At 35.8% G+C, this 16278-nt stretch overlaps 1 protein-coding gene across 3 annotated transcripts in view; it reads left to right on the forward strand.

Annotated features, from left to right (window-relative positions):
- rxfp2a (relaxin family peptide receptor 2a) overlaps positions 1 to 16278 on the forward strand; it is a 43815-nt gene that overhangs the window by 9022 nt on the left and 18515 nt on the right. For 2 of the 3 annotated variants that reach the window (XM_084104162.1, XM_084104161.1), the window contains exons 2-6: positions 7413 to 7556; positions 7833 to 7910; positions 9947 to 10052; positions 11054 to 11125; positions 15724 to 15795. In XM_084104162.1, the coding sequence (XP_083960288.1) occupies positions 7413 to 7556; positions 7833 to 7910; positions 9947 to 10052; positions 11054 to 11125; positions 15724 to 15795 (472 nt within the window). Of the gene's footprint in view, positions 1 to 7409; positions 7557 to 7832; positions 7911 to 9946; positions 10053 to 11053; positions 11126 to 15723; positions 15796 to 16278 lie in introns of all 3 variants that reach the window. The other variant, XM_084104160.1, reaches the window with a different exon arrangement.

The raw sequence follows: 16278 nt of genomic DNA on the forward strand, positions 1-16278 counted from the left end.
GAGCCATCAATAAAGGTAACAATAAATCTGGCCCCTATTTTTTTTTTTTTTTTTTATCAACCACTAACACAATTTAAATTTCACAGATCTTGAAGGTGGGGTAAGCGATATTTGAAAAACTTTTAAAAGTTGGTCGGAAAGACACAACCAGACACAACAACAAACGTGTAGCCAATCATTATTAGGGGGCATATGATGGTGGAGGAGAGAGAACGAGCAAGATGGAGATTTGAGAGAAAGAGAAAAGCTCATAAGAATATCACTGGAAAAAGGAGGGTTATGATCAGGATAGAGCTTTAGGACCCCCTTATTAGAAAAGTTTTCCAGCCCTGGAGAGCTGAGCGGGAAGGCCTGAAAACAGATGCGGAGGTTGCTTTAATTAGTAACACTGGAATATGTGAGTAACACTGGTTTTGAGTGTCATTATTTGTCTGGAGCTGCTGTGCTGTTGACAATTAACAACAAACTCTTTGTATTTACTCTTGTGTATGTATGTTCATTTTTTCTGCTTTCTTGTCGTTTGTTTATCATCTGCGATTAATTTTTCGTGAAGCATTATTTTGTTGTGCTACTGCTAGAATAAATAGACATCTGCTCTTGCATTGCATGTGAAATGGAGGCCAGCTAGTGAGAGTTGTGCAGGCTGATGACTGCTAGAGAATGCGGTGTTTACTGTTTAGCATCCTTGTTAGTGCACCCGCCTCGCATGACAGCGATCGGGTTCAAGACCGACTCGGAGCAGGGCGGTTAGGATTGGAGGGTGAGCTTTGGAGGCGGAGCAATGAAGAGAGGGGTTCAAATATAAACACTGTTCAGCAACGACTTTGAGAAAAAATATACTGCACCTTTAAAAACAATAAAACAACGAAATCTGGTCAACAGCAAAAGTTCCACCCAAAATCTTGCAATGTGCAATTGTTCACATATGTGGTCACAAACCTCTTCATTTACAGGTTTGAAGCAAAATGATTTTATTAGCCATATCTCTCTTAGCATTCTCAAAATCTGTGTCCTAAAACGCACAAAACAACAGTAAAACAGTTCAGTCATTTTAATTGCACCAACAAATGCAAATGTAACATCACTTAGGAATACATTTAGTAAAAGCAAAGATTCTGAGAATTCTGTATCCATATGTGATTATTGTATTGTCTAGTGATTTTATTGGGGGTATTATTTATTGTAACCATTCAAAAGAATGCCTGAGAACACTGTATACTCCATTCACAGTCTTCATTAAGATGCACAGAAAGTGCTCTGAGAATGCAAGCTCTCCTAGTTAAGATGGTATTGTTCTGTAGAAGAAGTGGAAATTTATTCACAAGCATCATAAACAGATCACAAATCTGGACAATGACAGCCATTAGTTTACAACTGTTTCGTCCTGCAACTAATTTTCTCTGGTAGATGCTGGGCAGTTTGCTTGTGTAACTGTCCAGTTTTGACATAAATGTCTGAATCAGTGGGATGGTGATGATTCGAATGAACTCAGCAGCAATGTAGAGATTTAAGAGACACAACACAACACTAAAGATGGCTTTAATTTTTTTTTAAATACATTAAGCGTTAATCAATGACATCTGAAGACAAAACAGCATTGTTTTTGTGCACTCCATGTTTAAAAACTGCAGGGCCAATCGGAATAAGTGGATGGGAAATTATTACTAATCTATAGTACTTCAACAATTGCAATCTAGTTGACACTGTTATTTTGCAGTCTTTACATGCTTGTCTTGTATGGAAGGCATTTTATGCCAAATTTAAATAAATAAATTAAATGATTAAAATGAAAATTAAAACCAGATTAACGATTTCATTACAGAAAACATAATCACAAAATTGAGAATGAAATTAAATGATTTCATTTTCACAGCATTATCCCTGTCAAATTGAAAAATAAAATGCAATTGGTGATTTCACATTTCATTTTCACTACAGTCTCGAGGCAAGACTGCCAATATTAAAATGAAAAGCCAAACGTGAAAAAGAAACTACAAATACAGTTTTTACAATGCTCTTTAGTAACGCTCACGCAATAATAGTGACACAATTCAAATACAAATGTAAATTTTCGTTTTCATTTTAATTCCTCTTTTATTTCAGTTTTCATTTTCGTTTTCATTTTCAAAGACAACCTGCATGCAAATTCTATGTTAATGAGTGGGTGTGGCTTATTCTAGTAACGGCGCTAGAGACACGCCTTCTGTAAAGCTAAGTCATCGACGTCCGTGTGCATGAGTTGAATGTGTGAAACGAAATTATTTAAATGTGATTATATTGTAATCGAGACGACGAGATATGGCGAAATCTGTTAGTGAGCTTTTGCGGGAAGCTGCCGCAGCATTAGAACATGGAAACAACCAGCCTGACCATGTTAGTTATGATGTTAGACTCAGACTAGACCATACTCGACGATGAGGTTCATTCATGTATTAGGCTGTTTTGGAAATTCAACTATTTGGTTGTACAAAGGTCTTAACACAATTTCTACAACAATTATAGCCAGACATTAATACCCGCTAGCTTTAACCGAGGACCTCGGCCAATGTTTCATATTCGCGTCGTGCCTAACAACGCCCTTCAGCCGTGACTTATTCAGATACAGAACTAGCCTGGAGTACCTTATTGCTTATATTAGGAGTCAGGGCTGTTTTTATTATTGTAACACTATTAGGTATTACAGTCTTATCACTTGCCTGTATTTTGTTCCATATTCATGAAGACTTACAAAAGGAGATGTTATGAAGAATATCGTGTCAGTTACTTTTTCATACTGTAAATTAAAAGGTGAATGAGAATGTCTCTATTAGTTCAATTGTCATGTCAATTTTATAATATCAACTTAACTCATGTCAACTTATAATAATTGTTTGTAGATTAAGTTTGTCTGTATTGCAGCTGATTCATTTTTGTTGATTTTTTTCTATTGAAAAAGAACCGAATATTTAAACAATGCTTAGAGAGCATTTGTGTGTGATTTGAGTTGGACAGAAATCTGAAAACTTAAAGAGAATGACCTGTTTAGTTGCTCAAAGTTCATTAAAACAACCATTTCAAAAGCTGAAGTGATTTTCTTTTTTTATATTATAGTTAGAATATTGTATAACTAATGTTTTAGAGTGTTTTAACTAATTGAAAAAGCTGAATAATCGTTCTAAAACTTACTGATTAGTCGGCGAAATAATCGACGATTAGTCGATTAATCATTCTAATAATCGTTAGATTAATCGATTATCAAAATAATCGTTTGTTGCAGCCCTAATTGGCAGTCTTGCCTCGAGACTGTAGTGAAAATGAAATGTGAAATCACCAATTGCATTTTATTTTTCAATTTGACAGGGATAATGCTGTGAAAATGAAATCATTTAATTTCATTCTCAATTTTGTCACATATTTTGCGTACTGTTTTCTGTAATGAAATCTTTAATCTGGTTTTCATTTTCATTTTAATCATTTAATAAATTTATTTAAATTTGGCAGAAAATGCCTTCCATAGTCTTGAGATAGAAACGCAAGTTAGCATAACTGACTAAAATGGAAAAATACTAAAGAAAGAAAACTTAACCTATATGTAACAGATTGGTATAGCCACAATAAATTGCTAACCTAAAATAATAAAACACTGTGGACACATACATTCATTTTCTAGGCAGTTTTTATCAGGATGGTAAGGACTGTTAATCAAATATTCATACCTGACAGAGTCACCCGCATCTTCTCCACAACGTGGCTCTTCTGTCTTTTGTTGCTCAGTGTAAGCAGCTATGGTGCGCGCAAAGGTCCAGGCTATATTGTTTTATTAATATGTGCGTTTCACTCAGCAATGTTAAGTTGACTGAACAAACACTTTTTAAGCAAAGCTGACAATACAATTTTTTTGTTGAACATATACACTGTAAAAAAAAATTACATCCCCAAGTCAAAAATGTCAAGTGACTGATAACATCTAAATTTTTCAATTAGTCTGACGTATTATTTCTCATTGAGCCAATGTTAACAGACTATTGCAACAAGAATTTCACTTGGGCCAATTGAAAAATTTAGATGTTATCGGTCACTTGAAATTTTTGTTTTGGGAGGGTTAGAAATTTTTTACAGTGTACTAATGTAGTTACATGAGTTTTTTAAGTGAACAAGGATGGTTCGAGTGAAACTAACAACAGTAAAAGTTCATTAGGCGTAATGGTTTTTATACTGTACAAACTGTATATCCCCCTACACTAAACCTACTCCTAAACCCATCCATCACAGAACATATTTTAGATTTCCAAAAAAGATCATTCTATATGTTTTGTAAGCTTGTTTCCCGGGTCCCCATAACTTAGGGAAAACCTTTTTAGTTCTTGGTCACAGACTTCACTCACAGACAGGCAGTAAAAAAGAATGATTCTACTCAAATTAGGAAAACAAACTAACAAAAGATAAGATAATTTATTTTTGACTGGATGTGATGTCTCTCTTTCTCTGCGTTTTGCATTCAGAGCTCAACAATAAGGACAGTATACTTGATCTTAGATCTTGTAATTTTTTTTTTTTTTATCCTCTGCAAACTTTCTGTGACATTTGGTTTGCAAAATGTGCTTATTAACTTTTTAAACTTGTCAACTACCATTATTTAATTATCTGGCTAACGTAAATGAGGATTTCAGTTATTATTGCAAATTGTCTTAGTAAAGAAAGTGTAACATATGATTTGAAAATATATATGTGGAAAATATGTAATAAATAATAATTTTAAAATAGTTCAAATGAATAATACTTGTACAAATATTCATTAGAATTCAGTTAGAATCATAAAATTCTAATGACGTCTGAGTACTGGCCCAATCAGGCTGGTGGACAGAAAGGTTTCTGTTGAGCCCTGGCGGCTGGCGTTATTACTTTAAAACACCTGTAAAACAACACTATAAAAATATTGTTCCATGAGGAGTTGTTTTTCATTACCAGCACTCTGGCTCCTGTGGCATAATAGGCTACTCTTCATGACTTGAGGTTGCTTGATGAAGACTTTTTATTTACAGTATATGCTTGAAGCTTATTTCTTTTATTAATTTATGTGTGGAAGCCTGTGCACTAAGCATTTTTATACAGTTTAAAAAAAAAAAAAAAAAGTGGGCAGACTGGAGCAGTAAGCTTCTGGTTCAAGAAAATAACCCAGTTATTTTAAACTTTTTTTTATTATCAAAGTGAATATCATTACACTCAATACACTATAATGTGCTGCATGTAAAAACGGTATGGTCTGGAATACCACGTTTCAGTATAGTGGTCAGTTTTATGCAGAAGCTGTATAAGACTAACCAGCTATATCTATCACTGGTTGTTGTATAAACCAATAATATATTTTAAAAAAAAATCTTGGCTGCATATACCTATAATTTGTCATTTCAGTGGCTAGTTAAATCGTATTATTCACTAATGCCCAATGTGAGATACGGACAGTGTGACAAATAGCCTCAAACAGAACAGCGTATTTCTTGTATACGAGGCTGTTAAAAACAAGGCCATGTTTCATTATGATAAAGCTCCGTATTGAGAGCCACCCACCCTCACAATTTATTAAAAATCCACTTTGTGATGAGTGTTAGTGAGAGCCAATAAGAAAAAAACACAAACAGAAATTTATTATTTAAAATTAAGCTGTCAGAGTTATTTTTTTATTGCGAAAAAGCCTTTGTGCAGAACTTTTCGTTTGTATATTCTGGCCTGACACCTCTCTTTGTCATGTCATATGGAAAGAAGAAGAATTGAGTGCCATAGGGAACCCCGTCTTCGTAAAGTCATATTTTCCGATTACAAAATACACAGCGTTTGTACACCTTTTCTAAGGTCAAATTCAAGCACTTTCAAGGTCCATTTTAAAGCTTTTTCCAGCACCTTATACACCACCACAATACCAATACATAGTCAAAATTATTATTCAGTGTTTTTATCACATTAAAAGAGATAATGCAATAATAAACAGCCAAAATTGTGTTTCATAACAGCAGAAGGATCAGATATTTAAGCAAATCAAGTTCAAAAAGTTTTATTTGTCAAAATGTATCACTGTCTAAGTAGATAATGCCTATGAATAATACTTTTCATTATATTAATGTCCAAATATTGCTTCCCAGATAATGTGATTTTCAGGCTGTAAAACTGAAGTAATTTCAAGGGCTGAAAATATGAAGACAGGTTTTGAACATTTGGGACACATTCTGAGACAGTGCAACAACAACCTGTAATTCCATTTTAACCCAGAAGACTCTGACAGTGCACAGGCACTGGTATAAAATAGCCTATATTAATAAAAAAAAAAAATATATATATTTCATTAACAAGACATAAACATTTTAAGGCCATCCTCAACCTTACAGTAGGCTATGCTACTTGTATGACACTCCATCTGACACGATTTCTGTTCAGTAATCAACGATTGTTGTTATACACTGGGCTAACGTTTGCAGGTTTTAATTTGCGGGTAGTTAACGTTACAGTTACTGTGCTGTAACTTTGGCTATGTTCACTGCATATTCCACAAATGAACACGCCATAACGGACATGCAATATTAACATTACATTTTCACACCAAGTACTCTCAGTCACTAATGGCCCTTTCAGCCAGGACGCGGAATGCGCTGTGCTATGACACCCATTTATTTCAATGGCTTGCGCCGGCGAGGACGTTTTGTTGCTGCGTCGACCAAAGCGGAGCGCAGCATTGGCGAGCTCGCGCGCACAGTAGTGCATAGTTCATCTTTTTACCCTGCGCTCTGTGACGATTACCCGCGCGGCCAATTAAAACGGGACATCCAAACAAACGCCGAAATCAAAATGAAAACTTCGCCTACTTTTGCTCTGGCCAGCGTAGCGCAAATCGCTCTGTATCTGAAGGGCTACATTTTATTTCTCCATTTAATAAACTAACCATTCAGTCAGATATGTATTTGTTGTGAAAGAAATGCAGTTACAATTTCAAGCATTTTCAAGCATCCAAAATGTAAGCACTTTTCAAACCTTGAAAACACAACATCAAAATTCAATCATTTTCAAGGATTTCAAGCACCCGAACGAACCCTGAATACAGCATTGTCGTCATGCACTGTGTGTGTTGATTTTTCACGTCATTGTATTTACTGCAGCATCTGTAGCCGTAATCGTGCATTGTTAGGATGGTAAAATAAATATTATGTAAATCTTCAGATCTTTTGTCAAACTCAATCGAACTCTGCTGTGTTTTGGTGCACAATCATCCGCATTGGCTTGTGCTTTCCATCTACCAAAGCTGGAGGGCTTCTAGTCATCTACTTTGCCCTGATGGAAGCACAAAGCACTGCGGTGATTTAAAGAGCTTTTCACCGGTGGTTGTCCTTTTTGTACTTTTATAACTTTTCCTTCTCTTCCTCCTTCTGCACTCTTGCCGCCAGCAGCATCCATGATGGCTAACAGGGCGCTGACAGAAGGTTGCCCTCTTGGCCAGTTCCCTTGTGGGAACATGAGTGTGTGTTTGCCCCAGGTCCTTCAGTGTAATGGCCACAGAGACTGCAAAAACGGAGCAGATGAGGAACACTGCGGTGAGGCCACATATATTTGTCTTTTTCACTTTAATGCTGTTCTCAGTTCTAAAGCATTTCATCCATTTAAAATAGGCTTGAAAAGTAAGGTTCAGACTTACAACTGGGACAAAATTTTATGTTAACACTTTAAAATACATTAGGAGCTGATGTTTATTCAATATTGATGTTATCAGTTTTTCTGCAGGGAGACATTCTGACATCTTTCTTAGGTCATTTCTTTCTTTAAAGTGTCATTTTTCATTATTTACAAAGACTTGCTTTTACTTTTTGCAGGGGACAACAGCGGATGGGCGGATATTTTTGATCGCACCATAAAAAAGGCAGAGCCACAGGACCTTCCTAATGACTGCTGTATGTGTCCCGGTCTTGATCTGATTTTCTCTGGAAAAGATAGGAATAGATAAGCATACATGATGTTATCTTGAGGCTCATCCAAAAAATTTAGTCCAAAACTCAACTGCAATTTTCATGTGAGGGCCAGGCTCAGATTTTCTGACAGAAAATCAGAGAGTCTTTTTTTTCTTCGTCCAGAGTTTATTTCATGAATTTACAACCTTCAATAGCCTACTGGTTGCCTTTAAAGCTAGAAATGCTATAGGTTTCATTTTACTGTAATGCGTCATAAATCTGCATGAGTTTTACGATCTTGTAGAAGCATCTGGTTGGAAATCTATTTGCTTTCAAAGTCTGTTGGCCTTGAAATTTTTGTTGTTACCAGGAGCCTCGTAATGACCTGAAAAATGAGGGAACGTTATAAACTTTTATGAATATGGAATGGATCATGAATATTAATTTAGCGACACTTGCCTCGTAATCGTCCCAAAACAGATTTGCTGAAAGGCAGGTAAGTGGGCATGAACCATAGTAAAACTACTTACTGCTTCTGCATTTGCTGACAGTACTGGTTAGTCTTAAGGTTATCATTTATCCTTACTTTTTTCTTCAAGACGGGTCATATTTTTTTTCCGGTTACATAAAAAGGTAGATTGGTCTTGTTTGAATCCTAAAAGTAAAACTGATTAACACTAACTAATTGCCTATTGGTCAGACTATTTCATAAGTTAGTGGCTATGTTTATGCAACTGGCACCTACTTGAGTTGCATTTGTTGTCACTATAGTCACCATGTCCAAGAGAAGGTGTTTTTTCCACCCTGGTACATGTAGTGTTTGTGAAGGTGGTTCGGGCTGATCAGCTTGTTCTTCTTGCTGGAGAGAACTCAGGCTTGAACTGATTTGGCAAAACTGATGGCACAGTTTGCGTAGTTACAGTTATGTTCACAGTGCCTCAGGAAGCCTTTGGAGCTGATTCTCGCCGATTATGGTTAGGGGCATTACATTACATATTAGACTGCATAGCCTATAATAAAAAATAATGAATTTCAAACCTAAACCAAACATATTTTTATTCAAAGATCAATAGTCTGTCATTAGTCTTTAGTCTACCACAAAAAAACAACATTAAAATCATGGACTCAAATGTCATTGTGAAAAAATGTTGTAACAGTGCGTAAATCAGACCTTTCAGGCTATAGCCTAACGCTAATAGAAACGCCAAAATGATTGTTACAACTAAACTGTCAGTCATTAAATAAGAAAACAAAATAATTGTGAAGATTATGTGCTTTGTGTAATCCGACATCAGACATTAGGCCGAAGTATTTTTTTGCACACAGTGCTGCGACCAATCAATCACTCCTTTACGACTGGCTGCTGCACATTCACTGTCCTCGTGGCTGCTGCAACTTGTGCTCACTTATCAATGCATATAAATTCGTGCCTGGTATCTTTGTAGAACATCAAAAAGTGTTGCAGCCAATGACGACTCAGCCTCCACGGACAGTTTTTAATGTTTTATCAGACAATAACTACTCAAGATTTTGCTTTAGTATAATTTTCGGGACAATTAGGGCCGGATTCGGGATTCAGGACAACAGCTTAGATTTCGGGACGTCTGGTCACCCTAGTTTAGGCTAAGGGTGAAAACAGGTGCTACAACAATGCAAATTATAATAAAATAATTATTTAAACATTAAATGATGTAACCATATTCTAGTAGACCCCATTAACAAAAAATGGTAATATTTAAAAGAGGGTGAGGGGACAGAAAGAGAGATCAATGGCTAGAAATAGGACAAAAGGGATAAAAAATATATTTTTCTCAGTGTAGGCCTAATTTGAACAAAAAATGCATTAATGCAAATCATCAATTACTGTATGATTGTTTATGCGTTCCTGATAGTAGAACTTAGAACTTAACAATAGTAAGCAAACTAAAGACGCAACAATTATTATTATTTATTTTTTACAGCTTTATGTACTAGATTTACTTTAACAGGTTTAACAGGTAACTGAGTTTATGATGTTTGTTTATGTTGATCTTTTATAGTTCTGAAGCAGTACCCAGAGAGATGTGATTGCATTAAGACAGAGGTGGAATGTGTGGACAAGAACCTGCATGCCGTACCCGTCTTCTCCTCCAATGTGACTTGGTTGTAAGTACATCAAACTGGGAGCCAACTGCAGAGCTTTACTTCTCTGCTTCCACTAGAGGTTATTAATCTGTAGCTGGAGAAGAGGAGTACAGATTTGACATCAGTGAGACATAGAGCTTTAAAGCACTGAATTATGAAGCTTAACGAGATAAAGAGCTTCTTTGCACTGTACAATTACCAAAAGAAAGAAAAATGATGTGCACTGCCTGAAAGGTGGGGTTTTGTTTTGTTTGGTTATTATGTTTCAGTTGTTCTACATTAATTCTAGTTGTGCTTTTGATACTTTTATTGTGATCTGGACATTGAAGATATTGAGATATACAGGGTGGAAGAGGTATTTAAATATAATTTATGGTTTTTGGAATAAGGATTCTGGAGTTGATCTTTTGGATTCTGGGGATGTTCTTGGAGAATGAAGGAATGTTAGATGATGAATATCAGTGGTCACTTAAGTTGTATCCAATAATTTATCCACATTGTTTCATCTTTGTGGAATGAAAAGACTCCTTAAAGGGAGAATTTATTCAAAAAATGACAATTCTGTTCATGATTTACTTTCAAATTACCCTCATATCTTTCGAAACATGTGCAATTGTTTTTCTGTGCACACCAAAGGAGATACTTAAAATGTCCAATTCAGCATTCTGATATGTCTTATCTCTATTTGTGTTACTATGAGTTGGTTTTGCTCTGTTTTCTGTTCCCGCTCTTGATTTGTCTTCTTGGTGACTGATTGATTAGCTTACTGATGTTGATTTCTTTGATTAGTTTGGTCTTTTTTTTGTTCAGTTCTTTGTCTGTTCTCGTCAGTGTATAGGCTTTGCCAGTGTGCTTAGTTTCTTTGTGTTTAAATAAATTGGACCATTGCACTTGAATCCAGCTTTTATTTCATCCTCGTTTCTGCAACCCAACTGTGACAGTCCACTGTGACTAACTATGCCTGTGAATGTTCTGATAGTAATGTGGTGTTGTTTGTAATTCAATGCTTTATAATTATACAGGTCTCTGAAGAACAATAGGATTAGGATTTTGGATGATCACATCTTCTCCAAATATACACAACTGCAGAGACTGTGAGTATAAAATGCACATTGCCATTGCATTTGCTTAAAGTCTTCAGCCAATGTCTTCTGAGTCATTCTACAGTTTTACTTTTGCTGTGTATCTCCAGTTCCTGTTGATGCCTAAATTTATGGATGCTGTTAAATTTCCAATATCCGATGAACCAAAATATCTCAGCCTTAGGTCACGCCTCAAACCCTGGTTCTCTGAGGGAGATGAGTGCAATATCTCACCGATCTGCTGGCCATCGATAAAACACTTTAAAAGTATTTTAGGCCATTGGCCAGTGCAGCAAGAAAGCCTTCCTCCTGTCTACATAATCTACTGCTCAGGCCTAAATCTTCATTCATAATTCAGATTGTTCTGAGCTGATGAGCAATACCATTATACTGGTGGAGTCAATATGAAAAAACTTTGAAAATTGAAAGTCCAGTCATCAGAGACAGTTTCAGCTGAAATTTAATTGGTTTAATGGGCTGCTATATCTCGACTGGAAAGTAACAAACAAGTGTGCATATAATGGTCATACTTTCGTGCATACTTTCTTTTCAAATGGATGTTAATGGTGTGTTAAGCTGATTTAATCCTACTGCTTTTTATTGGCTGTAGTGAACATGCACTGTTTATTTCGTCTTGTTTTTGAGATGTTTATGATTTATCTTGTCTTGTAGTACACTTCACCATGAGAATTATGCATTTGTTATTCTTTGTGAGAAAAAATGCACTGTGTGAGATATGCACCCATCAATGTGGTTGTTTTCACTTTATTTTTTCTTAACATGAATGATTAGTTGATGACGAGATGGGCAGTTAGGGTTCTGATTAATTGTGCCCTATCAGAAATAAAGAGAAGAGACACCACTGGCTATAGACTATGCCTAGAACTGAGAACAGTCTTTATATCCACCCTATTTAACAGTTGGAATGGGCTTGCAGAGGGCATCTACAGAATATAGGGCTTCATTTTTTTGCCCCGCAGAGGCGAGTCCCGTAGTGAGATCTAAGATGTCAAGCGAGTGAAAATGAATTGAGTGAGAATTGAGTACTGTCTCTGCCAGACAGTAAAATAAATGGTTAAATAAATAATTTAGATCTCTGCCAGGCAGAAGAACTCTAATTTTTGGTACAGTCTATCAGCTCAGAATCTTTTGTCTGATAGTACTGTGTCGATGAAATGTTTTGTTTTGGCATATCTTGAAACGCATAATTCCAAAGCACATTAATGTGTGTGCAGAACTTCATAACTTTGTTTGGAAAATCCTGTTTTTTCACTTGATATTGAAAAAGTATGATTCATAAATATCTGACAGATGACAGACCAAAGATACAATGCGTAAAATAATAAACAGCTGAATAGACTTATTTAAACTATTTAGCAGAGGTTCAACACCGGGTATGACTCACACTTTAAACCCTGTCATAAAGCAGTTTAACTTGCACATCATATTTTTGAGTGATGATGGAAAAAAAACTGGCATTCACATGTGGTGATGAGGATAAAATACTCTTAAAGCCACAGACTAATACATTTTTTAAAGGCCATAAAACTAAAAGGTACAGTGAAGGGCTGTTGGGACCGTCTGTGGAATGTTAAGCACTATATTTGACGGGTCCTCTGTGTTCAGAATTTTACAGCAGTTTTGGCCTATTGGTTTTAATATCTTATATATATTTTAGGGTTTTGTGATCCAATATTATGATGCATGTGCGGAATTATGGGATTTATCGGGCCAGATTTAGTAAACAGGACAAATTAGCAAGAGACTACAATCTCATAAAAGCTCAGATGGGAGTGGAAAAAATCTAGTGGCAAAACGCAAATTAAAGAACACAGACCCAGGCAGCTCATTTCCAGTATGATCAATGCAATCTACCAAGAGCAGCGCAACTATCACTGCCATGTCAAGCACAAAATGGGTTAAGACATGGTTTTTGGGCATTAAATAATGGCACAAAAATACCAGTAAACTTACTATCACAAACCTTTGTAAACCATGTTGCATGATTTATTTAAAATCTTTCAACCCATACATTTTGCGTCTGAAAGGAAAACTCCTACAAATTCATATGCAATAAGGTCAGCCACAAAAATAACTGTCCAGCGCAATTTTCTTCGCTGTATGTCTGACAGCTTTTAATGCCAAAAGAGGGTTTGCGCTGGCGCAAGCTGTTGGCCCTTAATGTCTAAAATTCATTACGTTCCACTAACCTATGAAATCCCTGAATTGTTCAGATACTTTTGTTTTAATATCGTGAGCTCAGAGAAAGCTCAGTCTTTCTCAGTTATGCGCACAGTTCTTCCTAGCATGTCCGTGAATGCTTCACTGCTTCTCACCACTAAATTCCCTTTTGAATTTGAGAGCGTGTGGTGATGGCTGATAATGTTTGCAGGTAAGAGCTTCAGAGCTCTGCAACTCTCACGGGGTCAACATGTTCCTCACAGTTTGGAGGAATCTTCTGAATTGAGAGCATGCTTCTGATCTCATATTACTTGAATTGCACATTCCTTTTTAAGCTCTTCTGCACCCTCAAAAAGTGCAGATGAGATTATCATCATTCTTCCAAATTTAAATAATAGGATCTGGAAGAGAGGCTATTTCCTAAATTATATTCAAAATCTTGGAGCTTTTATTCAAACCTTAATTTATATATTTATATATCTATATCTATCTCTATATCTATCTCTATATCTATCTCTATATCTATATCTATCTCTCTATCTATCTCTCTATCTCTCTATATATATTCTGTTTAAAATAAAGAAAGGCAGTTGTAGTTCTCTCCAGATACAAATCAGTTCAGTCAAGACTGGCATAACTTCAGTTGAAAATTTCATGGCAACTTTTGCCGTCACTGCATTCTTTTTTAAAATTTTTTTTTTTTTTTTGAGTTTTGCCTACTACAATACAGTGCAGAGAGAAAATGCAGCACATATTTATGGAATGAGTGGCCCACTCTTGATGTTAGTCCAATAATAATTCTTATAATGTTTACACCAAAAATCATCAAATCAAATCCATCATTCCTTCCTTTGTTTAGGCTGATATTTGATTATCTGAAATTTATCTGGTTGCTTTATTAAATATATTTAAAATGACAAGATCGAAGAGAGTTGACATCATATTCATATGTATTTCAAGAGTAAATGGTCAGAAATTGGCATTAAAAAACAACTTTAAAGACTCTTAAAAATGTACCGTTGCATTTTCAGAAAATATTCTGGCTCATGGACCCAACAAAAATGAATTTTAAACTTAGAAACCACAAAATGTCTTGCAGCCCCAAGTAGAGATAATTTACCCTCGCAACCTCGCAGAGTAATGGTTATATTCAGTTATTCTGTTTTGGCTGTTTCATTGTGTTTTTGTTCTGAGACTTGATTGATCATGCCGTTCACCTGTTGCCCAATTAATTAGCTCTTTGGGATGAAGGCCAAAACATCAGGGCTTGGAGGGTATCTTGGGGTATCCTCTTGAAAATCAGTTTTCAAAAATTTTCAAGATCACCTAAGATGTACTGCACTTCTGTATTAATGCAGAAGCTCATTTGTGTCTTCCTTATGAGATTATTATGAGTAACATAATACTAATTCTAATACTTTATAGCCTTGTTTGCCTTAATCTTATTTTCAGATTATTTTCAAGATCACCTCAATAACCAAATAACATGTGGGTATGGTGCTGATTGCCAAAGATGGTGTGTGTCCTGATTGCCAAAGATGGTGTGTGTCCCTTTTTTCAAATTTATTATCAGCTTATGGTCCATCCCTGTAAAGTAAATAGGTAAAGATACATGTAAATGCTGCTTGCTTTCTGTCTCACACATGTAGGCATACACAATTATTATTAGTGACTTTCACTTAATGTTCTAGTACTTTGTGGCCTTGTTTTCCTGAAAAAATTTAGATGACTGTACTTTAATCATCAAGAGCATGACGAAAGGAAAGTTATGACAGGTAAATAATTGAATAGTCTCAGTCCACCCACTGTTGTAACACTGTAAATGAGGCTTGTAAAAATGATGTATTGATTAGGTACTTTATAATGGCTGCTATAGTTGTAACAGTAGTCTATGAAGGTGAACTGAACCCAAGTGCAGTTTATTTAACATGAACAAAAACCTGACTTGATACTTGAAATAAACATGAACATAACAAACTCACCTACAGCAGTAACAGGGAATAAAACAAAAGACAATGGGAACATGAGGTCTATTTATGCACAGATACTAATGACTAAACAAGGGACACCTGTGAACAATTAAACAATGAACCAATGAGAACATAACACATAGACAAGGGAAGCATGTGGCAAGATTACGTTACAGAATAAGGGAATCACATGACAGGAACATGAAATAGGGCTAAGGCAAACTACAAAATAAAAGTGAACCAAAACCAACCGCGGCAATAGTGAACAGCATGAGAAGTATATTATAAGTAATGCAAACGCATATGGTTAAAATTTGCATAAAGCAGCTTTTTTTATTTAAAAGACTTCAGCTGAATATCTAGCCATTTATGGTGTCAGACGTCCAAATTAACACAGCTGAATAATAGTATCCATGAACATTTTCAGCACTTATTTGTTCTGACTTTCTTTTCGAACAGGTTTCTTCAGAACAACACAATTCAGATGGTCTCAAGCCATGCCTTCAGTGGACTATTCACTCTAGAAAAATTGTGAGTACTCCTCTTACCTTTCACTTAAGATTACCTTTTCAAAAAGATTATGAATAATATTTCTGTTTAGTTTTTTCTGCAATTTCATTCTTTGACTTGTATAAGCAACTGCTCCTTCATTAAAAGCCAGTAAGAGATTGTACGGTCATGGAAGAGGTGTTCAGACCCAGAGATGAGAAATTACAGTCTCCGGTCGAATATTAAACAGTGTGCGCCCTTTCACAAAACTGCATTATTTGTTCAATGATGCAGAGCACAATGGCTTCTTTGGGCTGTAGATCTTTTTGTATGTGGGGCCAGGTGGGTGCAGGCTATTTTTTAAGGTGGTTTGAACAAAGTTTTTGCGACTAGCATATAGTAATTGTCTTTCTTTCACAGCAGCTCTGAGATCTCCTTGCTCCCATAAACAGCAGGATGAGGACAAACCTAATCCTGGGAAGATGATGATGTAATGTCATTAGGGAAAGTCAGTCTAGTGGGTCT

The sequence above is a fragment of the Abramis brama genome (genome assembly GCF_963993115.1).
Source record: "Abramis brama genome assembly, chromosome: 25".
Lineage (NCBI taxonomy): Eukaryota > Metazoa > Chordata > Actinopteri > Cypriniformes > Leuciscidae > Abramis > Abramis brama.